This window comes from Labeo rohita, chromosome 1, assembly GCF_022985175.1.
Source record: "Labeo rohita strain BAU-BD-2019 chromosome 1, IGBB_LRoh.1.0, whole genome shotgun sequence".
Lineage (NCBI taxonomy): Eukaryota > Metazoa > Chordata > Actinopteri > Cypriniformes > Cyprinidae > Labeo > Labeo rohita.
In genome coordinates, this window is record NC_066869.1 from 47,313,740 (window position 1) to 47,340,800 (window position 27,061).

Here is a 27,061-nt window from a genome sequence, read left to right on the forward strand (position 1 = left end):
ACAGAAGGTTGAAACGCTCACTGATGCTTCAGAAGGAAAAACCATGCATTAAAAGTTGGGGGTGAAAACTTTTGAACAGAATGGAGATGTGCACATCTTTTTTATTTTGCCTAAATATCATATTTTTTTTCATTTAGTACTGTCCTTCAGAGGCTACAGAAGATAATTACATGTTTCCCAGAAGACAAAATAAGTTAAATTTACCCTGATCTTTAAATTCCAAAAGTTTTAACCCCCCGGCTCTTAATGCATCGTGTTTCCTTCTGGAGCATCAGTGAGCGTTTGAACCTTCTGTAATAGTTGCATATGAGTCCCTCAGTTGTTCTCAGTGTGTGAAGATGGATCTCAAAATCATACAGTCATTGTTGGAAAGGGTTCAAATACATAAAAATGCTGAAAACCCAAAGAACTTGTGGGATCTGAAGGATTTTTCAGGATAAACAAGGGACTCATGAACAACTATCACTAAACAAAAAACAGCTGTGGATCACTGAGGTAACAACACAGTATCAACACAGAATCAAGGGGATGCAAACTTTTGAACTGGGTCATTTTTAGACTATGTAAACATCTTTTATGTGAAATTCAGGTCAGTACTAAATGAACAATAACATGCATTTTGTATGATCCCTCTTATAATTATTTTTAATTATTCTGAAAGGAGGGTGAAAACTTTTGACCTCAACTGTAGTTGCATCCATTCAAATATAGCAGTAACTGTTGACAATAATGTTAATTTTTTCATTTTTTCTCCAAAAAAAGCATCATAAAATGTGGTCAATACGACTCGCGTGCTGCTGCTTTTCAAACTGTATGTAAAGGAGGTATAGCTAAGCAATGCATTAAATAAAATGATAATCACATTCATCCAGTTGATTTTAGAGATATTCAGCTTTAATGCTGGAACTAAAAACTAAAAATGCTGGAATATGTTGCTAAAGCCAGTTTTGATTAGATGTAAACAAAATTTGAAACGTGCATTTAAAAGTTTAAGTGTTAATGACATGAAAACTTACGCTAAAGTTGTGCATTTGAATATGTGTGAAAAGCAGAGGATAAAAACGACAGCCTCATTTATGTCTGTTCATCACAAAGCCTTAGTATCCAAAGAATGAAAATAATGCGAGTGAATGATACGAGGGTAAGTAAAGTATTTCAAAAAATGAAATTTGTCCTTTTTAAGACTTCATGCATGACACCGAGGAAATGCACAAGCTGTGGTAGTTTATTCAAACACGACAGAAGGCGCAGTAAAACATCCATAATTATACGAGTGAGCTGGAAGGATGTTGGTTTAGAAAAGCCCGTTTCGTGGGTCCTCCCTTGAAAACGTCTTCTCCGAGGTGGTTAAGAAATGCCCACATTTATGCCCGTCGTGGTTATTCTGCTCATAAAAACATTTGCTGAATCTGCAAAACAACATGACGCAGCAGCATGCCATGCAGCGGAGGAAAAAAAAACAGCCTGCTGACTGCACTGGTGTTTTATTCACCCTACTCAGCCGCACGGTAATTGTGGCTTTGGGGGAATAAAATATAGAGTGGCTATCTGAATGCACGCCTCCATTAAACTGTAACTTAAACCATCTGATGGAATGTCTTTGTGTTTTAAAGCTATTCAAACCCTTTACTGGCAGAGGCGGTTGGACGCTCTATCAGCCAGTGCTCGGGTTTGCTTTTTTACAAGTGCTTCTTTCTTCCCAGCCACATCCTTTGTATTTTACACGGATTTAGCCCGGGATGCCGCAGCCCGGTGACCGTAAAATGTCAACAGAGACCGCTTAAGAGAGGGGGGGAACGTCAACAGAGCCATAAAATGACAGATTGAGAAACGGAGGCTATGTAGCCGCAAAAAGGAAACTGTAGGATGTCACTTTTCAAAACGCTGATGGCTAATAACAAATTGAAATGTTTAGATGAGCGTCTAAAAAGTCAGGGAAGCTATGGAAACTTCTGATTTTTTTTTAGCAGCATACTACACTAAGAAATTAATACATCTATCAAAGAAGGACACGTTAAATTGACTGAAAGTGACAGTAAAGACATTCATAATGTTCTATTTTAAATAAATACTGTTGTTTTTAACTTATTTCTCTTCATCAAATATGAAGCAGCACAACTGTTTTCTAATCAGAAATGTTTCTTGAGCAGCAAATCAGCATATTAGATTGACTTATGAAGGATCATGCGATACTGAAGACTGAGGTAATGATGCTGAAAATTCAGCTTTGATCACAGAAATAAATGACATTTTATTATATATTCACATAGAAAACTATGACAGCGTTTTAGTCTAAGATTATGAGATTAAAGTCATAATATTTTGAGAATAAAGTCGAAATTATGAGAATAAAGTCGAAATACTACGAGAATAAAGTATTAAATACTTTATTATTATTCTCATAATATTTCGACTTTATTCTCAAAATATTTTTACTTCATTCTCAAAACATTTCGAATTTCAACTTTATTCTCAAAACAGACTTTGTTCTCATAATATTTTGACTTTATTCTCGTAGAATTTCAACTTTATTCTTGTAATATTTTTACTTTATTCCCATAGAATTTCGGCTTTATTCTCGTAATATTTCGACTTTATTCTCATAATATTTTGGCTTTATTCTCGCAATATTTTGACTTTAAACTCATAGATTTCCATTTTATTTTCGTTATATATTTCGACTTTATTCTTGTAATATTTTGACTTTATTCTCATAATATTTCGACTTTAAACTCATAGAATTTCCATTTTATTTTCGTAATATTTCGACTTTATTCTTGTAATATTTTGACTTTATTCTCTTAATATTTCAAGGTTACACTGTAAAAAATAAAAAACACAATTTGTTGAGTCAGCTTAAAATAATTTGTTACCCTGCTGCCTTAAAATTTTAAGTTCAGTCAACTAAAATAAGTTTAGTCAACTTGAAATGTTAAGTTGTACTAAGTAACAACTTAGATATTTGTGTTTGCTAAACTTAACCGATGGGTAAGTAACCCAGCTGCCTTAAAATTTTAAGTTGATTCAACTCAAATATCTAAGCTGTCACTTAGTATAATTTAACATTTCAAGTTGAATAAACTTTTTTTGAGTTGACTGAACTTAAAATTTTAAGGCAGCCAGGTTACAAATTATTTCAAGTTGACTCAACAAATTGTTTTTTACAGTGTACTCTCAAAATATTTAGACGTTTTTCTCAAAATATTTCGACTTTATTCTCAAAATATTTCAATGTTATTCTCAAAAAATTTGGATGTTATTCTTGTAATATTTTGACTTTGTTCTCATGATATTTTGACTTTATTCTCTTAATACTTCAACGTTATTCTCGAAATATTTCGACTTTATTCTTAAAATATTTCAATGTCATTCCAAAAAAATGTGGATGTTATTCTTGTAATATTTCAACTTTATTCTCAAAATATTAAGACTTTACTCTTGTAATGCTGGATATTTCTTAGTTTTTAACGTGACACTAAAACACCATCATAGAAAACGACTATTTTAAATTGTGTCTCAAACCCTTAAATGGTACTGTAAATACACAAAACATTTTTTCATATTATGTATTTAAAATATTTAAATATATATAAAAGTTAATTGAAGGGAAACTTTGTGATTTATGGAAGTGAAAATTTCTGTAAGTTCTCTGATAAGAATGAAACCTCTGGTTTATATAATCGTACTTAAACTGAACCCAGCTGAGCCTCTTTTCCACTATTTAAAAACTGAAAATGAAGTGAAATAAAGAATGAATACGTCTTTTGCAGCCTGAAAGAAAATCCTCTGCTAAAATATTAACCTCTTCATACAGTAATATCACTAGTGCTGTGCTAAAAACCGGCCCGAGCGTTTGAAAGTCAGGTAGGGTTTTTCTATTTATGACGTTATGAATGTATTCAGGGCACAGAATCTTCGCTCTCTGGCTGACCGAGGTTATAAAACGTCTTCATTTATTTCGCAGGGTAATTACGCTTGGCATTAACGGACAAAAATGCGCCACTGGCAGCCTACGAGAGAACGGGGATCCAGTTGTTTGGGTCAGAGCGCTCCTCCTTGCCAAGTCCAACATAAAATCCGTCTGCCATATAATTAAAAAGTGTCTGCAGGAATGCATATTCCCATTTTACACTTACAAGTCCCCCAGCAGGCATATATACACTCATGATTCACATGTAGCACGAGAATGACCTGCAGATGTGGCTCGTATTCATCCACAGTTTCCCAAACCTCTTCATTTATTTCCATTTCTCCTCTGGCTGTTGTTAAACGCCTCCTACATGCACTGGAGATGGAGAGTATTATGGAAATGGTGCTTATAATAGCCAATGAAGGCGTATCTATTTGGTTCCCAAACAACTATAGACTGCTAAATGAAATTATGTTCATTTCTAGTGGAACTTTGTGACCGTATTTGTCGCTCGGCCATTTTTCTTTGCATGCCCTGTCGTCTTTCTAGACGTTGGGATGCAAATTAGAAGCAATCGATGCTTGGAAAACTAAATCAAAGGTGATGATTCATAACGGAAGAAGACAGTTTTCGGTTCGTGAGCATGTCGAGCGGCCGATTTGTAGCCTAAAAAGCAACTGACTTGCATGACATCCTACAAATCACCTGCAACCATGGGTTTATCGCGTAACCTGCGTCATCCGCTTGACATTCTGCCGTGTCTGTACACATAAGCCGGAGACATCTGGAAGTCAAGTAATTAGTCAGACGAGCCTTCAAGCTAGAGGAGGAACAGTCCGGTTCGACGCCTACACATATAAAGTGGGCCCGCATTGAGCGAACGCCTCCAAAGCATCCTCCACAATGTAGATTACCATGAATTCAGCTGCAGAACGTGTTTTATTATCTGAAAACAAAGTCTAGTGTGGCTTCAACTTCTTAAAACTGTGAGTGCATTTCAAAAATATTTCCTAGAAAGACTTTAATGGTTAATTTTCTAGGAATTTCTTCTAGGAGTAAATCACAAACAGTATAAAGCTATCAAATTAAGTACACATGTCAGATAATTTGTGACCCTGGCTTTGAAAACCTATCTGAAGTCATCTTTTTGTGATTTACTGTTCTCTACATAAAATCATCCTTCGTAAACTAAAGAACATTCTGTGTAAATGTAACCTTGATATCTTTAATACTGACTGAGTAAGGCCATGTCGAAGATTAAAATTAATAGCTGAAATCAAACTTTGACGCTTGTAATCTCATTAATTAGATTTTGAGACTTTAGCCTGGACTTCACAGACAGGGTCACGTTTGGTGTCGGAACAGTTTGATGAGAAATGTTTGAATGCATATTGAGTAATTTCTCCATTTCAGGATTTATATTTAATTAAGCAAAATATTTATTAAACTAAAATATAATAAAAAATGAATTTATTTTTAATTTAATTTAATGTAATTTATTCATCTCTAACTTTTGATTGCAAAAAGTCATAATTTCTCCATTAACGTCATTGCTATCATTGATATATATCATTAACATCATCGATTAGTGTGCATAATATCAGGATTTAAAATATTTAAGTTAAAATTTTAATGTCAAAAAATGTATATAAAATTACAAATAAAATTTTAATTTCATTTCATTTCATTTCATTTCATTTCATTTCATTTCATTTCATCTTTAACTTCTGATTGCAAAAATCATAATTTCTCCATTAATACCATTGCTATCATTATTTAATATCATTATCATTATTAATACCATTAACATATCATTGATTAGTGTGCATAATATCAGGATTAAAAAAATGTAAATTGAAATTAAAATTTTAATTTAAAAAAATGTATTAAATTAAATTAAATTAAATTAAATTAAATTATTTTAAATAATTTCCTCTAACTTTTGATTGCAAAAAGTCATAATTTCTCCATTAACATCATTGCTATCATTGATTAATATCATTAATATAACTGATTAGTGTGCATAATATCAGGATTACAAAAATAAAATTAAAATTATCATTAGAAGTTTGATTTCAAAAGTGTATTTAAAAATTCAAATATTAAATTAAATTGTTATTCAATTATTAAAATGTTAATGAAAATAATCAATGATAGCAATAAGAAATTATGACTTTTTGCAATCAAAAGTTAGAGAAAATTAAATTAAATTAAATTAAATTGTAACAGAAAAATAGATTCCAAACCACTCCCCCTTCTGCCATTGGTCAATAAACGTATAGCCCCACCCCTAAGCTCACGCTATTGGTTGAGCTAATGCTACTGTGCCACGCTGCTCAAACAAACAGATTGATATTTTTAAACCAACACAGAATCAGTTTTGGGTGGAATCAAATTAATTTGGTGTAAAATAAAGTATTTTAACATTGCAATGTTTGCAATGTTAAAATCCTTTATTTTACACCAAATTAATCACCTTCTGAGTTTCTTTGCATTTATTGTCACTGCTCTCAGTGACAAACTCTGAAACATTTAAGAAAATCCAATCTGATTTCCCTTTTCTACGGTTTAGGAAAGAATAAAATTGGTTATGTTTCCTTACATGTTAAAATAAAATAAAATAACACTTTAGGGCACTCTTTTGTTCTTCCATCAAACATTTTTTAATGCGATTTCCCCAAATTTGCATTAAAATATGAGGATAGAAGCCTGACTGTCTGTGACGTAAATGATGTAAGACATAAATCTATCAGTGCTTAAAGAGTATGACAGCTTATGTTATCTGCATGTACTTTAACACACCTCCAGCTCAACTTCCTGAAGCTATTTAGTGTCTACCAGCATGAAGAGGCTCGTTACTTTAAACGGCTTGTTCTCGTGTTCTCATTCATTCGGCTCCCAAGAGGACGTCTATAAGTCTCAGGGCTAAGTGCTTCCATTAAAACTTCAATGAGCTATAAAACCTATGTAAATTCATTTCCTTAATCATACTTATGATACTTGGGTCACGTACAGCGATCTGCTTTTAGTTGCAAAAGTGCTCCCTTAACAACTTCCCTATTCATAGGCAGGAAGATCCTTTCGGGTCTCTGATCCAAATCATTTCAGACACTTAAAGCTCCAAAGATCACGAGGGCTGCTCTACACAGGCAGCTTTTTATGCTTAAAACAGTTCAATATTTGATTTCAAGGACCTTTTTGTTTACTTTTGCATGCTAAATCATTTTGGTCACCACTTGAAATGCATCACAAGGTCCTGAAGAAAACAGTTGCTTTAGCTCTCATGTAAGCAATAATAAACACTGAGCATAGAGAAATGATACAATAGCACACTGCTAAAATGTTTCACTGTTTAAAAAAACAAAAACAAAAACAAAAACAAAAAAAAAAAACACTGTTCCTGTTTAATTCTATACTACAAACAATTTTGTCTAAATAAATAAAACACTAAAAACTAAAATCATCGTTTTTAATATTTGAATATTTGAATATTTGATTTTAAGGACATTTTTGTTTTACTTTTTAATGATAAACAATTATCATTATTTTATAAGACATCTTCCTGCTGTAAATGACCCTGTTCTCACTAAATAATTATTTAATGTCTTGTAAAATAAAATAAAATAAAATAAAATAAAATAAAAAAGCACTCAAGTCAATTATTTTAAGTGTTATTTTATAATATATACTATTTTGTCTAAATAAAAAATAAAACACTACAAACTAAAATTAATTGCTATATTTTAGACATAACGGTGGTATATTTTAAACAAAATTAAAAATGAACAAAAAAAAATCCCACTAAAAACTAAAATCAATTGTTTTAAATATGTACTAATTAATATATATACTATTTTGTCTAAATAAAAAAATAAATAAATAAAATAAAACACCAAAAACCTTTACAAAGTTAATTGCTATATTTTAGACATAACGGTGGTTTATTTTAAGCAAAAATAAAAATTAACTAAAAAAACGTCTATAATAACATCTATAATATTTTGTCTAAATAAAAAATAAAACACTTAAAACAATAAGGAATTTATTTATTTATTTATTATTTCAAACTATTTAACATTTAAAGTATTTTTTTAATATACAGTATATATATACTTTTGCATGATAAATTCCAAGTCGCCACTTGAAATACATTATTCAATGTCCTCAAGAAAATCATTTGCTTTAGCAGCTGATGTATGAAATCAGAAACAATGCGCAGAAAAACAACACAATAGCATAGCACTAAAACACCCTACTGTTAGAAAACAATCTCTATACTGATGGAGAAGCACCTCATCATTATTTTATGAAGGACGTCCAGCCTGTTCTTGCTTAAACCCTGCGCTTCAGCCTCCTATACACGTCTGTTCCCCGAGGTTAGCAGCAGTGGCTCTTTTACGACTCAAGTCATGTACACAGTGATGGAAATAAATTGGGTGTAGAGCAGAGACCCATGAGTACGGTTGCCAGACGCGCACAGGAAGAATCAATGGAGCTGCAGTGCTGCGTTTGGACGAGAGCGCAGACAATGCATCTTTACATTTCAGTCAGATGGCCGACGTGCGTTTACCCGCTGCTATCAGACCTCATTTGCACTCCTTTGTCATCAGCCCAGTGTCTGAATCACAAACTGATTTGTTAAAACACAAAACACAAGCAAACTTAGCAATGTAAGTTAGTAAATGTTGTATGGTGAGCCGTCAAAGCTCGCCAGATATCTGGGTTTTTGGTTTAGGGGTTTTATGACTTAATGATGGAGTCGAAAAATAAGCAGAATCTGTTTCAGTTGTTCAACGTTGTTCTTTACGAGACAACGAATGCTTGAGATACTGTACTACTCATGCAGTATAAAGCATGCAAACACATAACGCAATATGGAATAACTAAACCTTCCATTTCCAGTACGATAAACAAATCGGAAGCAGTTCTACCGTTTAAGCTGTTACAAACAATTCAGTGACTCCACTTTGAACAAAACTGAATCGATGGTCCGCTGTACAAAATGCAATTGGTGTAATGGACAGCACTCATGCTGCAATGAAGGGTCAGCCCTCTTTGGCAAGCCTGAGATTTCTACATTTGATCTAATATTAATGTTTAAAACCAACAAGGTCAAGCTTTGCGTGCTAGTTGGCGGCTCGCAGGATTCTGTCATGACATTTCAAATGCAGCTTACTTGTGCGACCTTGTGTAATATTTTATTCATTCAACACACTTGGGATGGTTGGTTCGCATCCAGAATAGTCAGAGCAAAACAAAATGACAAATACGGCACATACGGGTCATTTGCATGACGATAGGTGGGTGCTTTTGTCTAAACTGAACAGATGCTAATATTGTACAGCTTCACAAAAAAAAAAAAAAAGTCGAGTCTTTTATGCCTTTCCTTCTAGCTAACAGGAAACTTTCTCACAATGTTCTGACGTGATGTTCTGATCTTTAATGTTCTCAAAATGTTCATCCATGGAACTTTTTGTGAAACATTTTAGTTTGACATTTGTCTAACATTTTTTTTAAATGTTACAACTGGCTTTAGAATGTTCAGACAACATTCAAAATTAACATTCCCATGATGTTGCAAGATAATAAAACAGAATGTTTTAAAAACGTTTTAAAACATTTTAGATATTTTGAACATTCAGAAACATATATGCAGTAGCATTAATAGAATGTTCATTCAAAGTTCTGATCTTTAATCTTCTCAAAATGTTTTTTTCATGGATTTTTTTTCTAAAAATGTTTTAGTTGAACGTTCATCCTTTTTTTTTGTTATGACTTGTTTTAGAATTTTCAGAGAACATTCAAAAGTAACATTCCTATAATGCTGCAAAATAACAAAATGGAATGTTTAAAAAAAAGTTGTAGAACATTTTAAATATTTTGATCATTCAGAAATAATGCAGTAACAATAATAGAATGTTCATTCAAAGTTCATATCTTTAATGTTTTCAAAATGTTTTTTTCATGGAACTTTTTTTAATGTTTCAGTTGAATGTTCATAATTTTTTTTTTAAATGTTATGACTTGTTTCAGAATATTCAGAGAACATTCAAAAGTAATGCTTCTATACTGTTTCAAAATAATAAAATGGAATGATTTTAAAAAGTTTTAAAACATTTAAAATATTTTGAACATTCAGAAATAACAATGCAGTAACAATAATAGAATGTTCATTCAAAGTTCTGATCTTTAATGCTCTCAAAACGTTTTGTCATTTTTTTAATATTTCAGTTGAACGTTTATAATTTTTTTAATGTTATGACTTGTTTGAGAATTTTCAGAGAACATTCAAAAGTAACGTGCTCCTATAATGTTTCTAATCTGATAAAATGTAATGTTCCCCTAACATTTGTATAAAAAAAAATAAAAATAAATGTTTTGAAAGCTTAGAGAACATTTAACAGTAATTATATAATGAAATATTTCCTTAATGTTTATAACCAAGAAAAATTGGTGTTAATACATTTAAAAAAATCATATAATAAAAAAATGTTTCCATTGATGTTTGTATGAGTAATAAATAATGGTTTTGAAACAATTAAAAAAAAAAAAAAAAAACATTTTGAGAACATTTACATAATAAAATATTCCTTAAACAAAGGTATAACCAAGAAAAAAATTAAAAAAACATTTAAAAATGATAACATTTTGAACATTTAGAGAACATTCAGAAATTATTTTTTCATAACTCAATGGGAACTTAAGCAAAATGCTGGGTTACCAGAATCAAATCAAACAATCTGACAAACAGCAGTCGTAAAGGACTGAGAAACTGAACGCTGCGCAGCTTTTTTTTTTCTGTATTTAAAGGTCTACTTTATGTCAATGGTCATGAAAACACTTTAGCAGCTGGTTAACACAGTTAGTGGTCATGTGGGTTAGTCGATGTCGGACAGGCCAAGGGTAAGTGAACACATGAGCACCATTAAAGCCAATGAAAGACGTGTCAACCGCTGATTCATTTCAGACCGACCACTTTCAAAGACACTTCCAACTCCTGCTAATCTGTGCGCGTACAAAGAAAAGATCTATTTAGTAAACTCCAATTTTGCCTCCTTCTTTTTTTAAATGAGTCTGGAATCAACTTTTGGAGTCGATTCCAAAACATGCAATCAAACCCCAAGAAAATTAATGAAAAACTGACATTATACACTTTGTACTAGTTCCACCAATAAGCTTTTAATTTCTTTTCATTTCATCTCTCAGTGTCGCACTCCAGCAGTCTGTTCAGAGTGTTTTGTTCGTCTCGGTAACTGTACGATGTTGAATTAGCTGCGTTGGCAGCTGCAGTAATTTGCTGCCACTCCACATCCTCGGTGTTATGAGCAACGCTGCCGGAGAACGGCACAAAGATTCGCTTCCAAGCCTTTACTTCTGTAAGGACAATTTCAACCAACTGATATATGAGGCTATTTGTCAGTCAGCAAACCCCCTTTTTTTTTTCTCCAAGCAAGCAACTGATCGGACGTTTACTACAGGACAATCCCTATAGAGCAACCTGAGCTTAAGTGCTTTATTACCAGCTATTTATACCAGATACACACACACACACACACACACACACACACCTACATATACATAAATACATAAATACACTGTATACTGCTGTTCAAAAGTTTAGGGTTGGTAAGATTTATTTAAAATATGTTTTTTTTTTTTTAAATGTCTCTTCTGCTGACCAAGGCTACATTTATTTGATTAAAAATACAGCAAAAACAGGAATATTCTGAAATATTTTTACAATTCAAAATAGCTGTTTTCTATGTAAATATATATTAAAATGTAATTTATTACTGTGCTGCAAAGCTGAAAATAAATAAAATAATAAAATAAAAAAAAATCTTGTTCTACTTTATTATTATTCCAGTAGAAGAACTTAAATACACTTAGATACTACTTCATTATAAGCATTCAAATAAAATAAAATAAAATAAAATTAAATTAAATTAAAAACCTTGTTCTACTTTTAGGTCAAATTAATATTTTCATGTTTTTTTAATGTTAAGTACTATGAGTCTGAACACTTTATTCCAGTAAAGAAACTTAAGCACACTTTGACACTACTTTATTATAAACCTAAAAATAAAATAAAATAAAATAAAATAAAATGAATCTTGATCTACTTTATTATTATTCCAGTAGAAGAACTTAAGTACACTTAGACACTTCTTCATTATAAGCATTAAAATAAAATAAAATAAAATAAAATAATAAGATAAAATAAAAAACCTTGTTCTGCTTTTGAGGTCAAATGAATATTTTCCTGTTTTCATGTTAAGTATTATGAATCTGAACACTTTATTCCAGTAAAGAAATGTAAGCACACTTAGACATTACTTTATAATAAACCAAAAAATAAAATAAAATAAAATAAAATAAAATAAATAAAATCTTGTTCTACTTTATTATTATTCCAGTAGAAGAACTTAAGTAGACACTACTTCATTATAAGCATTAAAAAATAAAATAAAATAAAATTAAATAAATAATACTACTAATAATAAAATAATAAATAAAATAATAAAAGAAAATCTTGTTCTATTTTCAGCATCATTACTCCAGTTTTCAGTGCCACATGATCCTTCAGAAAAACAGTTGTGCTGCTACATATTTTTTTGGAAACCATGATAAATTAGTTTTTTTTTTTTTTTTTTATATTCTTTGGTTAATAGAAAGTTCAAAAGAACAGCTTTTATTTAAAACAGAAATATTTTGTGACATTATAAATGTCTTCATTTTTTATTTTTTAAATTAATTTTATGCATTCTCACTGGATGAAAGCATTGCTTTCTTTCAAAACAAAACAAAACCAACAAAAATCTTACTGACCTTAAACTTTTGAGCAGTAATACTCTCTTGCACCATAATGGAAGTAACCCAACACACATCCCACATAAATTCAACAGACAAAAATACACATTCTGTCATGATTTACTCACCCTCATACTAGTTTTATGATGCTTTTTGTGTCTTTTCTAAAGCTTGAGAACTTCAGTCCCCATGCATTGCAATTGCACGAAAAAAGAGGACTAGTAAAGTGGTTTGAAACGACATGATGGTGAGTAAATGATGACAGACTCTTCAGTTTTAAGTGAATTATCCCTCTAATGAGAGCATGGACCTAACAGCTTCCTTAAGTCTCGCCAGCACGGATATATACAGTGCAAAACTACTCAGAAACCGAGAGAAAGTACACCAGCAGATGATAGAGAGGAGGGGGAGATGGAGAGGAGGCTTGAAGCCACAAGACAAATGACGGAGGTAAAGTGAGAGGAGGGTTGGACGGCTTACGCTGTGTTGCATCGTCCTCCAGACAATCCTCTGGGATGCGGAAGCAAAAAACAGAGGAAAAAAGGGATTTCATTGAAAGTGGAGATGAGAAAGAGAGAAAGCATACCACGGGCAAACACATGATAAATATGCATTAGACAGAAAAGCAATATGCACGATTACATTTGATGAATGGCATTGCTGGGATATTCCATCCCATTCCCCTCGGCCTAAAAAACCGAGCACATCCCCTTTACACACAAACACTTCTCTCTAACTCAACGTTTATTTAACCATCAAGTCTCTCCATTATAAATTCGAGGGTTAGCTTTAAACTCATCCAATGCACAGCTGAGTGGGAAAAAAAAAAAAAAAAAAAAAAAAAAAACACTTGGCCATGTTGGATAGAAAGTAATTTTACATGAATTCCCCCAGTTTGCCGGAGGCTAAAATAAGATTATGCACAAATGCAATCTTGTTCTACTTTTGAGTCAAATTCATATTTTCATCTGTTCTTGTTAAGAGTCAGGACACTTTATTCTAGTAAGGGAACTCTTAGAAACTACTTCATTATAAGCCTAAAAAGAAAAAAAAAAAAAAAGAAAGAAAGAAAGAAAAAAACAATAAAATGATAAATTAATAATACTCATAAAAAAGTACATTGTTCATTGAATGTTTTAGTAGGTTGTTTGTCTTTCTTTCTTTTTTTGTTGTTTCAAAATTGTTCAGAGAACATTCAAAAGTAACATTCTAGTAATGTCTGCAAAATAAAAACATTGTACTTTTAAGTCAAATTAATATTTTCCTGTTCTCTGAAGTATTATGAGTCAGATCACTTTTTTCCAGTAGAAAAACTTAGTTACACTTAGACACTACTGCATTATAACCCTAAAAATAAAATGAAACAAATAAAATAAAATAAATCAAAATAAAATAAAAATATCACAGTACTTATTTGTAAATTTCAAGTGCAATACTTATATTAAATCCACTCTAAAAAATCATAATAAAATAAAATAAAATGAATTAAAATAAAATAAAATAAAATAAAATAATTATTTATAAGCTTTTTAAAATGTATTTACTTTTTAATTTATATATTAAAACATTTATTTAAAAATAAAATAAAATAAAATAAAATAAATCTTCTTGTACTTTTAAGTCAAATTTTCCTGTTTTCTTGTTACATATTATGCATCAGAACACTTTATTCCAGTAGAGAAACTTAGTTACACTTAGACACTACTGCATTATAAACCTAAAATAAAAATGAAAACTAAACTAAACTAAACTAAACTAAACTAAACTAAACTAAAATAAAATAAAATAAATTACACTAAACTAAACTAAACTAAACTAAAATAAAATAAATAAAATAAAATAAAATAAAATAAAATAAAATAAAATAAAATAAAATAAAAATATCATCACACTACTTATTGCATTATAACATGCATTACACGGCATAAATTATGTATTAAAACAATTTTGTATAATGCATTATATGAAAAGGCTTTATGTAAATTGGTTCCATTTTTATGTACTGATTTATTTATTTATTTATTTTAATTTGATGATTTGTTTCAGAATGTTCATAGAACATTTAAAAGTAATTTTTCCAGAATGTTTGCAAGATGATAAAATAGAATGTTTCCTTAATGGTCAAATAAATAAAAATGTTTTCCAAGATTTAAAAGCATCTTGTTCTACTTTTCAGTCAAATTTATATTTTCCTCTAATTTTGTTAAGTATTATGAGTACTTTGGGTTAAATGATAAAATGGACTGTTCTCTAAATATTTGTAGAACCAAGAAAAATTGAATCTTGTTCTAGTTTTAGGTCAAATGAATATTTTCCTGCTTTCTTGTTATGTATTGTCAGAGTCAGAATGCTGTAAAATAAACTATAAAATAATAAACAATAACAACAAAATTTTTCACCAAACCTTACAGCCTGATTCTAGAGCTATTTTGATTTAATTTAACCCTTAAAAAAATGACATTTTTCTCATTTTTCATCCAGTACCACCACTAAAGCTTTTCCCAGCGGCCGCTGCATTCTCTCGGGTCTGACCTGCAAAGGTCATCGTCGCCCACTCACGCCTTCCCACGCTGCCCTGCTCTGCTCTGCCCTCCCTGCCACCCACTCACCAGTCTGTCCAGGCTGGTGCCGGCTGCCGTGGTCGGCCTCTCTTCTGGGCTGTAGGGTCTGAAGCGACTGTTGAACACATCCGAGATCCCGCGGGCAGATCGGCCGACTCCATCTGGTTTGGGATGACCGCATCCCTGAAATACCTATAATTACCAAAGTGGGAATGCATCAGTCCGTGCAGTCAGGATATAAAAACAGCTATTTTAAAAAAGGTGAAAATGAAGAATGAAGTGTGATGACAAGGAGATCTTTTGCATTCAGTTTGTTTGTTCCCTGTAGATGAATGCATAAACTGATGAAGTGCAAAGTGCAAGCCGCTTTGGATAAAAGCATGTGCCGAATGCATAAATGTTGATGTTCATTTGCTCAGTGTGCTCATTTAGCGCTACAATTTAACACTATATTCTGATTTGACAGGATCCCTGAAGTATAAAAACTTACTCTGTGCAAGTATGTGAATACTGACAATTTTTGTGCATGGTGAAATTCTGAAATATGTCACAACCAGCGGCTGTGGTTAAAATAAAATAAAATAAAATAAAATGAAATAAAATAAAATAAAATAAAATAAAATAAAATAAAATAAAATAAAATAAAATAAAATAAAATAAAATAACTTTTACTGTAGGTTAAACTTTCTGGTCTTCTTGTTAAGTATTACAAGAAATAAAATAAAATAAAATAAAATAAAATAAAATAAAATAAAATAAAATAAAATAAAATAAAATAAAATAAAACCATGGGAAATATGTTGACATACTATAATTATTATTTTTTTTTAAATAAAATAAATCTTGCACTACTTTTACTGTAGGTCAGACTTTCTGGTTTTCTTGTTAAGTATTGCAAGAAATAAATAAAATGAAATAAAATGAAATAACGCTCTACAAAAGACAATAGTGGCATTATTTTTGATAGAATATTTTTAATTAGATTTTAATTTTCTGTTTTCATTTCAGTTAAAATTTTAGTGTTTTTGTCATTTATTTAATTAGCTTTTATTTAATATGTCTGAATATTTTTATGTCCAGTTAAAATGAGCAAAAATGTATAATAATAATAATAATAATAATAATTATTATTATTATTATTATTATTATTATTATTAATTTCAGTTATTTTTTTCATTTTTATGGCTTCAGATACAGATACAGAACTGTTAAATAAATAAACAATCAAATAAACATTTATTTACTTACTGATTCATATTATAAATACATTTTTTAAATTATTCAGAATTGATATTTCATCATATTGCTGTTGCCAGTTATCAAAGCAGCTTCACAGCAATAAACAGGACAATAATAAATAAAATAAAATAAAAAAAAAAAAAATAAAATAAAATAAAATAAAATAAAATAAAATAAAATAAAATAAAAAATAAAATAAAAAATAAAATAAAATAAAATAAAATAAAATAAAACGAAAAATACATTAAATGCTAAAAAGCACATTATCATTCCAAGGATACTGACCAACAAGATTTTTAGCTGGTCAAATGAAAGGCAGACATGTTAAAAATGTGTGTCGCGAGAGCATTAATGCATGCTTTGCATTGGCACGCCGACGTCTCGTCGCTGCAGTGAATTGTGGGAGAGCTGACAGTGATGGAACATTTTAATGGCACGGCTGGCTCTTATGGCAGGATGTTGTCTGCGCTCTGATGTCGGACGATCTGTCACTATGATTACCATTCAAAGTCTCGGGCTGACATGTACACACTGATTTTCATGCTCTCTGTGCATTTTCAATCAGGTCCTGCTTTCCAGAAGCTTTTAATGTAAAAGTGGAGCGCCGCATTTGAAATACAGCACACAGACCGGCTTCTTTCCATGTTTTATTTCTTTCATTCTTTCACATTAGAATCTGTGGATCAAGCCACATTTTATTTTGCGTCCCGGCCTCTGAGTGGAAGTCCACTGGGGAGACACGGCTAATTTCCCTGAATATGAAAGCTGGTCCTGAAAGCTCCGCTACCTGCGGTGTGGCTTTACAACATGTTTTATGAGCAACATGCATATTCCATCAACATCAGGACCAAATGTCTGTAAAAATGTTTTTAGTCTTTCAAACTGTAAAACTAGACATTTATGATTTATTTGAGAAATATCCATATGCTTTATTTATTCAGGAAAATTGGCATGATGGTTTAACTATCAATAATACGAAACAAAATGAGAGAATAATCATATATATATATATATATATATATATATATATATATATATTATTGTACTTTTAACTTTTTAATATATACATTTTAAAAAGTATATACATTTCAAACTTAAATATAATTGTTTAAAAGTAAAAAATATTATTATTAAATATATTCAAATGGTTTAGATTTAAAAAAAAAAAAAAAAACTTTGTAAAACAAACAAAAAAATATTTTAATTTATTTATTTATTTTAATTTTAATCAATAATATAATTAAAATATTTAAAAAATGTATTTATTTTCTAATTTATATATTAAAATTAAATAAACAAAATTAAATAAAATAAATATTATATATATATTTTTATACTTTAAATTAGATGTAAATTGTTTTGTTTTCATTGTAGTTAAATATTAGTATTTTTGTACTGTTTTATCATTTTTATTAGCTTTATTTAATGTCTGAATAGTTTTTAAGTTTTAATTTTAGTTTTAGAAGTTTTAGTTCAAGTTAAACTGAGCAAAAATTAAAAATGGCATTAACAGAAATAATAAAAGTTTAAGCTTTATTATTATTATTATTATTATTATTATTATTAATTTCAGTAATAATAATTAAATTATTTTTTTCAATTAATTTTAATTTATTATATGGTTTTAGATACAGAAACGTAAACAGTAAAAAATAAATAAATACTGATTCATATAATACATTTTTATATTTATTCAAAATTAATATATATATATATATATATATATATATATATATTTACTTTTAAACAATAATATAAACATTTTAAATTTAATAAATTAAAATGTATTTACTTTTTAATTAACATGTTAAGAAGTTAACTGAATAGTATTAATAGTGAAAGTACATTTATATATTTATTTACTTTATAATTTAAATATATTAAGTTAATTTAAAAACTAATTTATTTTTTTTAAATATGATTTTAAAAATAAAAATATTTTTTATTTATAATTGATTGATATATTTAACATATAGTTGACTGATATATTTGATTGTTGATATAGTTGATATATATAAAAGTGCGTTATATTAAATAATACCTATATATATATATATATATATATATATATATATATACGTATATGTATGTGTATATATATATATATATATATATAGATATAGATATATTTAACAGTAAATTAATAAATATTAAATATAACATTTATTTCAATGTTGTTTACTGTGGATTCAATTCATAACAGAATATAAAAGAACTTCTAAGAGTCTCTAAGATCCTATAAAAATGTCTGTTTCTAAGAATAGAAAGAGATTCATCCCTGTCTTGCAAATCCTTCTTTGTCAATAACAAACATCTCAAGACTGCAAATAGTAATGCCAAAGTCACGTTCATCACTGTCGCTCATTTGTTTCATCTGAAGGACTAAAAATAAGAAAGGATTCTGACTTCCTTCTGGTCTGGAAAAACACATGGAACTGCTTCAGCGTGAGGAGCTTCAGTCCTTGATATCTGTGTGTGTGTGTGTGTGTGAACGTGTTCCTGCATTAATGTGTGTTTGTGTGTGTGTGTGAGCGGACGTACCTTGGATGAAACTTGCATGCTGTTGTCCTGCATGGTCATGATGGCCTCAGAGATCTTTACATCTATGGGCTCCATGACGGTCTCGATGTTGAAGGGCCCTTCCAGTCTGTCAGCCACCAGCAGCATGGCATCTGTCACAACATTAGACCAGAAACACAGTCATGTACACGACACACACACACACACACACACACACACTGATGTCATGAACCTCTCGTCCATCTACAGCCACAGAAAAGCATAACCTCCTGTTTCTGCTGTCAAAACCTCCATATGTGGAATCTCACTGACCATTTTATACTATATTTAAAGTCAACCTGAAAGCAAATTGAAATAATAATGTCCAGTATGCAATCAAGCACTATTTAAATATTGAAAAAGATTTTTTCCTTGGGAATAAAACATACTGTTTGTCCACAATAATTAACTAAATAAGTCCATTCTTATTTAATGTCTGCCACAATATATGTATGTATATATATAATTATAAAAACTTTTTTGCTTATTTTAATTTAATTGATTTATTTAATTTATTAAATTTAAAAAAGGCATTTTATGAAAACAATTTTGAGCACAATTGCATGTTGTAATCTTAATTACAATATGTAATTAAGATTAACAAACAAACAAAACAAAAACAACAGCATAAGAGAACAACTAAATAAAATCTGTGTTATTGTTTACTTGAAAATGCTTTATTCATTTAGGAAAAAATTACATAATGGTTTAACTATCAATAATAATAATAATAATAATAATAATAAATAATAATAATAATAATAAATTGGTGGGAGAAAAATCATTAAAAAAAGCAAAAGAAAGTAATTTTCTGAAAACATTTCTGAGCACAACACAATATGAAATTAAAAAACAAAACAACAACAACATAATAAAACAACATGATGGTTTAATTATCCATAATAATAATAATAATAATAAAATCAGTGGGAGAAAAATCATACCTTCATAAAAAAATAAAATAAAAAAGAAACAAAATAAAATAATTTTATGAAACTATGTCTGAGCAAACAAACAAAAAAACAAACAACAAAACACTATATATACAGGTGCGTTTCAATAAATTATAATGTCATGGAAAAGTTAATTACTTAAGAAAATTACTTAAAGTTAAGTTCAGTAATTGAACTCAAATTGTGAAACTTGTGTATTAAATAAATTCAATGCACACAGACTGAAGTAGTTTAAGTCTTTGGTTCTTTTAATTGTGATGATTTTGGCTCACATTTAACAAAAACCCACCAATTCAAATCTCAACAAATTAGAATACTTCATTTAATGAATTGTTGGCCTTCTGCAAAGTATGTTCATTTACTGTATATGCACTCAATACTTGGTAGGGGCTCCTTTTGCTTTGGAGGTGATCTGTCTGTGGCACTGCTGAGGTGGTATGGAAGCCCAGGTTTCTTTAACAGTGGCCTTCAGCTCATCTGCAATTTTCCTCTTGACAATACCCCATACTGTAGATTCTCTATGGGGTTCAGGTCTGGTGAGTTTGCTGGGCAGCCAAGCACACCAACACCATGGTCATTTAACCAACTTTTGGCAGTGTGGGCAGGTGCCAAATGCTGCTGGAAAATGAAATCAGCATCTTTAAAAAACTGGTCACCAGAAGGAACCATGACGTGCTCTAAAATTTCTTGGTAAACGGGTGCGGTGACTTTGGCTTTCAAAAAACAGCAGCAGATGACATTGCACCCCAAATCATCACAGACTGTGGAAACTTAACACTGGACTTCAAGCAACTTGGGCTATGAACTTCTCCACCCGTCCTCCAGACTCTAGGACCTTGGTTTCCAAATGAAATACAAAACTCGCTCTCATCTGAAAAGAGGATTTTGGACCACACTGGGCAACAGTCCATTTCTTCTTCTCCTTAGCCCAGGTAAGACGCCCTGTCATTGTCTGTGGTTCAGGAGTGGCTTAACAAGAGGAAAACGACAACTGTAGCCAAATTCCTTGACACACACACATGTGTGTGGTGGCTCTTGATGCCTTGACCCCAGCCTCAGTCCATTCCTTATGAAGTTCAACCAAATTCTTGAATTGATTTTTGCTTCACAAGCCTCTCAAGGCTGCAGTTCTCTTGGTTGATTGGGCATCTTTTTCTTCCACTCAACTTTCTGTTAACATGCTTGGATGCAGCACTCTGTGAACAGCCAGCTTCTTTGGCAATGAATGTTTGAGGCTTACCCTCCTTGTGAAGGGTGTCAATGATTGTCTTCTGGACAACTGTCAAATCAGCAGTCTTCCCCATGATTGTGTAGCCTAGTGAACCAAACTGAGAAACCATTTTGAAGGCTCAGGAAACCTTTGCAGGTGTTTTGAGTTGATTAGCTGATTGGCATGTCACCATATTCTAATTAGTTGAGATAGTGAATTGGAGGGTTTTTGTTAAATATGAGCCAAAATCATCACAATTAAAAGAACCAAAGACTTAAACTACTTCAGTCTGTGTGCACTGAATTTATTTAATACATGAGTTTCACAATTTGTGTTGAATTACTGAAATAAATACTTTTCCACAACATTTTTTTTAAAAATCATGCACTTGTTGTTCATAATAATTGATCTAAGAAACTGAACTTTATATAACACTGTTTGTTACGCAATTAAAAATATTACATAATAAAAACAAAACAAAACAAACTACATATGCACTGATTGTCCATAACTGATTCAAGAAAGTAAACAGTAAAAATGAATTTCATAATGACTTAAAGTAACAATGTTTGTTACGCAATCAAGCACATTCAGCTACATTAACACATTTAACTCTCATGCAACTATGAGTAAAAACTCTCCTCACCTGACAGAAAAGACACAAAATGCACAATTTCATCCCTCAGCAGCTGAGACAAATTAAGACAGTTTAATTACAGCACACGAGCAGCTGCTTTGGCATCTTCCCATTTTCCAGAGTGATTCTGAGGGAAATGTACACATTACTGCCCTGCCAGTGTTACTTATTCTAACAAACTGTCTTTCGCAGCCAGAAACACATAATGACTCTCCGTTTGTTTGGCTGCGAGGGACATTATAGAGAAACGATACGTCTCCAGATTTCAAAATATGAGCGCGAGGGAAAAACCTCAAGGGTAAAATCAATTCGCTGACACTAATTGAATCGATACATTACATGTTTTTATGCCCGTGTGACAGTCATATATACAGCTCCGAGGGCTTGATCAGGAAAACAGGAAGTTTAATGTGCATCGAGCCGTGCCGTTTCCTGAGGGCCTGTTGAGTCTCGTATTTACCAGGAGTCCATCTGTCGGACACTTCATATGCTTTACTAGCGTGCTCGTGCATTAATAGGAGGATAAAGCTTTTTCATTTGCATAATTTAATTTGCTTGATTGCATAACAGACATTATTTAAAGTTATAATGACATCAAAAATTGATTTTACTTTTTTAGATTAATTACCGAGGACAATAAGCTATCATTTACTTGAAATATTAATTCTGCTAAAATAAATAAATAAATAAATAAATAAATAAAAAAAAATAAAATAATAAAATAATATTAAAAATAAATAAATAAATAAATATAAAATATTAATTATTTACATTATTTAAAGTCAGCATGACATCAAAAATTTACTTTACTTAAATTAATTATTAAGGACAATAAGCTATCATTTACTTGAAATATTAAATAAATAAATAAAATAAAATAAAACAAAAGATTAAATAAATACAAAATAAAAAATTAAATAAAATTATAAAATAAAATTATATATAAAAAATAAAATAAATAAATAAAATTTATAAAAAAAATGAAAAGAATAAAACAAAGAATAAAATAAAATACAAAATTACATTAAATTATTTAAAAAAATAAAATAGTACTTATTTGTAAGGTTTAAGTCAAATACTGCTTTTTCATTTACATATTTTAATTTGCTTGATTGCATAACAGACATTATTTAAAGTCATCATGACATCAAAAATCAGCTACAATCAGATACTTCAAATATTAATTCATCATAAATAAATAAATAAATAAATAGAAAATAAAATACATAAGTAAATAGAAAATATAAAATAAAAAATATAAATAAAATAAAATAAAATAAAATAAAATAAAATAAAATAATAAAATAAAATATAATCACAGTACTTATTTGTAAGGTTCAAATCAAATACTGCTTTATTAAATCCATGCTAAAACATAAAAAAAATCACATGAAGGTGTGTTCAATCAGCTCAATCACCCATTACACAAGACAATACAAATAACAAAAAAGTTACAAAGAAGGAAAAATAAGACTCTACAAGTTTCAATAAGTCACTTATGAAGGTCATACTGGCTTGTGAAATTTGCAAACATGCTTTCACTGGCTTGTGAAGTCTGAGTGTTGAGTCATAAACGGATGTCATTTATACACATAATACACTCCGAAACCCAGAGTGGAAGTATTTAAGCAGATAAAACTCTAATGTAGTGAAACACACTAATTAAGCATAGCTAGAAAACTTTAGAAACTAAATTGCTTGAACAGTAAAGCTGAGGTGAAGCGAGGTGAAAACAAGACAAACAAATTCTAAATGAAGACCTCTGAAGATGCTTTCTCTATCTGAACCAGCCGGTTTTGCATTACAGCTCTAATTTTCACAGAAGCTAAAAACTAAAAAGCAAAAAGCGAGTGATCCGTGGATCCAATTTCACAAGTTTTTATGCATCTGTTTATTTCTGCAACATGAAGCAATTATACTAAAAGACTATTAAAAGCTAAATGTATCAGAGAGATACTGAATATACTTCTATGATAATAGGATCTGACTGGAAAGCCTGCAGTCAAACAGATAAACCACACGCACATGAGAATATTGTCCTTTCAGACCGCATATTTGTGAAGTAGTTATGGATGATGGAACAACAAAACACTAAACCACTCGATTCCTGATGTATGTGATATTAATGGTGCAGAAAATGCTAAAAATATGGTCAGCTTTGACATTATTGTCCTTACAGAGGGCCTAAAGTGCAAGAGCAAGAGGTGGCGGGTGATCCACATCGCCGTGACTTGCTGATTTTTTTTTTTTTACATTATTACAAATACAATACAATACAATGTCCAGCTATCACGTGTATCTGCATGAATGGGTCAAACTGACTCGGAAATTATTTTTATTTAGTATTAAATTAAATGTACTTATTAAATATTAATTAATTTCACAAATATTTAATAAATATATGAAGTAATTCACACATATCTATAAAAGTATTTGTTAAAAAGTTACATTGTTTTAATATTATAAACTGCCAAACGACAGCTGGAAATAAAATAAAATAAAATAAAATACTGTAGGCAATGAATTTAACTATATGTAAATTGATAAAAAAAAAAAATAAATAAAAAAAATAAAATACTGTAGCCAATAAATTTAACTATATGCTAATTTGATAAAATAAAATAATATAAAATAAAATACTGTAGGCAATGAATTTAACTATATGCTAAATTGATAAAATAAAATGAAATAAAATGAAATAAAATAAAATAAAATAAAATAAAATAAAATAAAATAAAATAAAATAAAATAAAATAAAATAAAATAAAATAAAATAAAATAAAACAAAATAAAATAAAATAAAATAAACAATACTATAGGCAATGAATTTAACAATATGGTAATTTGATAAAATACAATACAATAAAATAAAATAAACTATAAATATGCATTTTAGCAATATGTTGAAACAGACAGGTTGAAATGTAATTAAAATGACATTCACCTGTAGTACTTAAGAGTGGCACAAATAAGGTTTAGTATTTAATATAAAATTATGTTTAATAATAATAGTAATAATAATAATAATAATACCATAATTTCATAAATATTTAAATTCAATAAATAATAAATAAATAACAAATACATACTACATATTTTTTAATATATAAAACATTTAACAAGTAAATGAACATTAATATAAATAACAGTACTAGCCGAATAACACTGTAGTAAAATAAACAAAATACAATATTATTTTTAAGGAATGTATTGAAACAAGCAGGTTAAAATGTACATGCAAAATTACATTTTAAGTAGTAAAAAATAACTCTAGATTATTTAAGGGTGTAAAATGTTTTTTTTTTTTTTTTTATTTGCATCAAATTAAATTATTTAATATTAATTTAATAATTTCATAAATATTAATAGCTCTGTTAATTAAACATGAATAATATGCATTATTTATGGTGGATATGCCTTATGAAAATAAATAAATAAATAAATAAAAAGAAAGAAATAAATAATATTTGTATTATTAATAATAGCAAAAACAAACAAACAAACAAAAAAACAGTTACTATATTAATAGTAATATATTACATTATTAATATAATACATTATTAAAAAATCCGGTCAAAATATATGAGATTCATAGAAACATAGGAAAGTATTGGTTGCATGTTTCATTAACCAAGAAGCTGTGCAAACCAACAGAAATGCAAAATGCAATGTAATTCACACTGGACTAAACTGTCAAAGCCAGAGATGTGACATTGGCTCCTCATTTCTGAAGAGCCGATCCCAGCCGTACAATCCTAACGACTCTCCTTCATATCAATATGATAATATTACATATACCGGTGCACAGCGAAGAAATAAAATCAAACCTAGCCTGAAGTATTCCTTTTCACAGTGTATGATAATTTATTAATGAGCGCCATATATAGCAGCTCATGCTGAATTGTTAATTATGGAAGCAGTTGAGTGAGAACGGATATCGCGTTGCAAAGTTCATTTTATCCACTTGGAAAAAAAAGTCCTGACCAAAATTTACCTACGCACATTATTCATTATCAGCCTCTGCTTCCTCTTAGCTTCATAAAAAGGGCTCTAGTTTTCATTATCACACTCTATTTCTGTCAAAGGGACGGGGTTTTTTCAGGTGTCGGCCTACCGTCGGCCAAATGACTCTTGAGAGGACCGGGGCGCAAATCGATGGTGGAGACAGACCATTCGCCCAATCTCACAGTCGTGTCATTAAGCCTCTGTGTTATTAATTTGCGCTCACATGGAACCTATTACAGCAAACTGGATGATGGCATTGATCGGCACGAGCTTTCCATGAAAGCGGCCGGAGAAAAAGTATTTGATCTTTTTATTAGGTCCTAGCCTTCGGTTGAACTCATAAACGCCCCCGGAAGAAGGATGTGATGGATACTTGTTTCATTTACGAACAAAAGAGGGTGAGAAGTGCTCGCAAAAGGCTGATTTAAGACTTGATTGTCAATTAGAGGTGCATTGTGGGGCGGCTCGTGGCGAACGAGCGACCACGGGGCACGGAAACCCAACGCGATGGCACAGGCAATTAAAACTTGGAGGATTTTATTGGCATACTGTGCTATAATGTAGGTCAGTTTCAACGTCGCTGGAAGGAAACCATCGAGCTGCCATGTTGGATCAGGTGAAAATGCAAGCGCCGCTTCAGGGGAAACTCGATCCTGTAATGTGATGGACGCGTAACGCTCTCAGATGTCTGTAATGCTGAGTGAAAATGGATGTAAACTAAGATTCGCTTCAATCTGAATGGTCGATTTTTCACATCAGCACAAATGTGTAATGCCATTAAAAACATAATGCCTATTTTTAGGACCTTTATTACATTTTGCATTGTGATTTTTATTTAAATTTTCCTACTGTAATGCAAAAACATGCCGTTCTCCATACTGTGTTAATGAAAATCATCTTGTATGCATTTGTGCATGCTTTTATTCTGTAGTAAGAAAAATTTGAAATTAGTGCACGCCAAAATCATAATGTAAATAATAAAACAAAGCTGTTTGGATGTTAATATTTTGCATTGTGCATCTCTACATGCTAACTGACTGAACATTGCATGCAACCCCATTAGCACTTTTAATTTCACTTTTAATCTGAAAGTGAAGTGAAAATGAATCTGAGGGTAATTATGGAAGTATAAATAAAATAAAATAAAATAAGACAAAGACTTATTTAATAAAACAG

The 27,061-nt window shown here is 30.2% G+C and overlaps 1 protein-coding gene across 3 annotated transcripts in view; it reads right to left on the reverse strand.

The window, feature by feature from the left end:
* gpc6a (glypican 6a) overlaps positions 1–27,061 on the reverse strand; it is a 265,587-nt gene that overhangs the window by 37,377 nt on the left and 201,149 nt on the right. For 2 of the 3 annotated variants that reach the window (XM_051108184.1, XM_051108199.1), the window contains exons 5-7: positions 19,063–19,193; positions 15,331–15,474; positions 13,202–13,231 (exon numbers count right to left, since the gene is read on the reverse strand). In XM_051108184.1, the coding sequence (XP_050964141.1) occupies positions 13,202–13,231; positions 15,331–15,474; positions 19,063–19,193 (305 nt within the window). The remainder of the gene's footprint in view (positions 1–13,201; positions 13,232–15,330; positions 15,475–19,062; positions 19,194–27,061) is intronic. The other variant, XM_051108192.1, reaches the window with a different exon arrangement.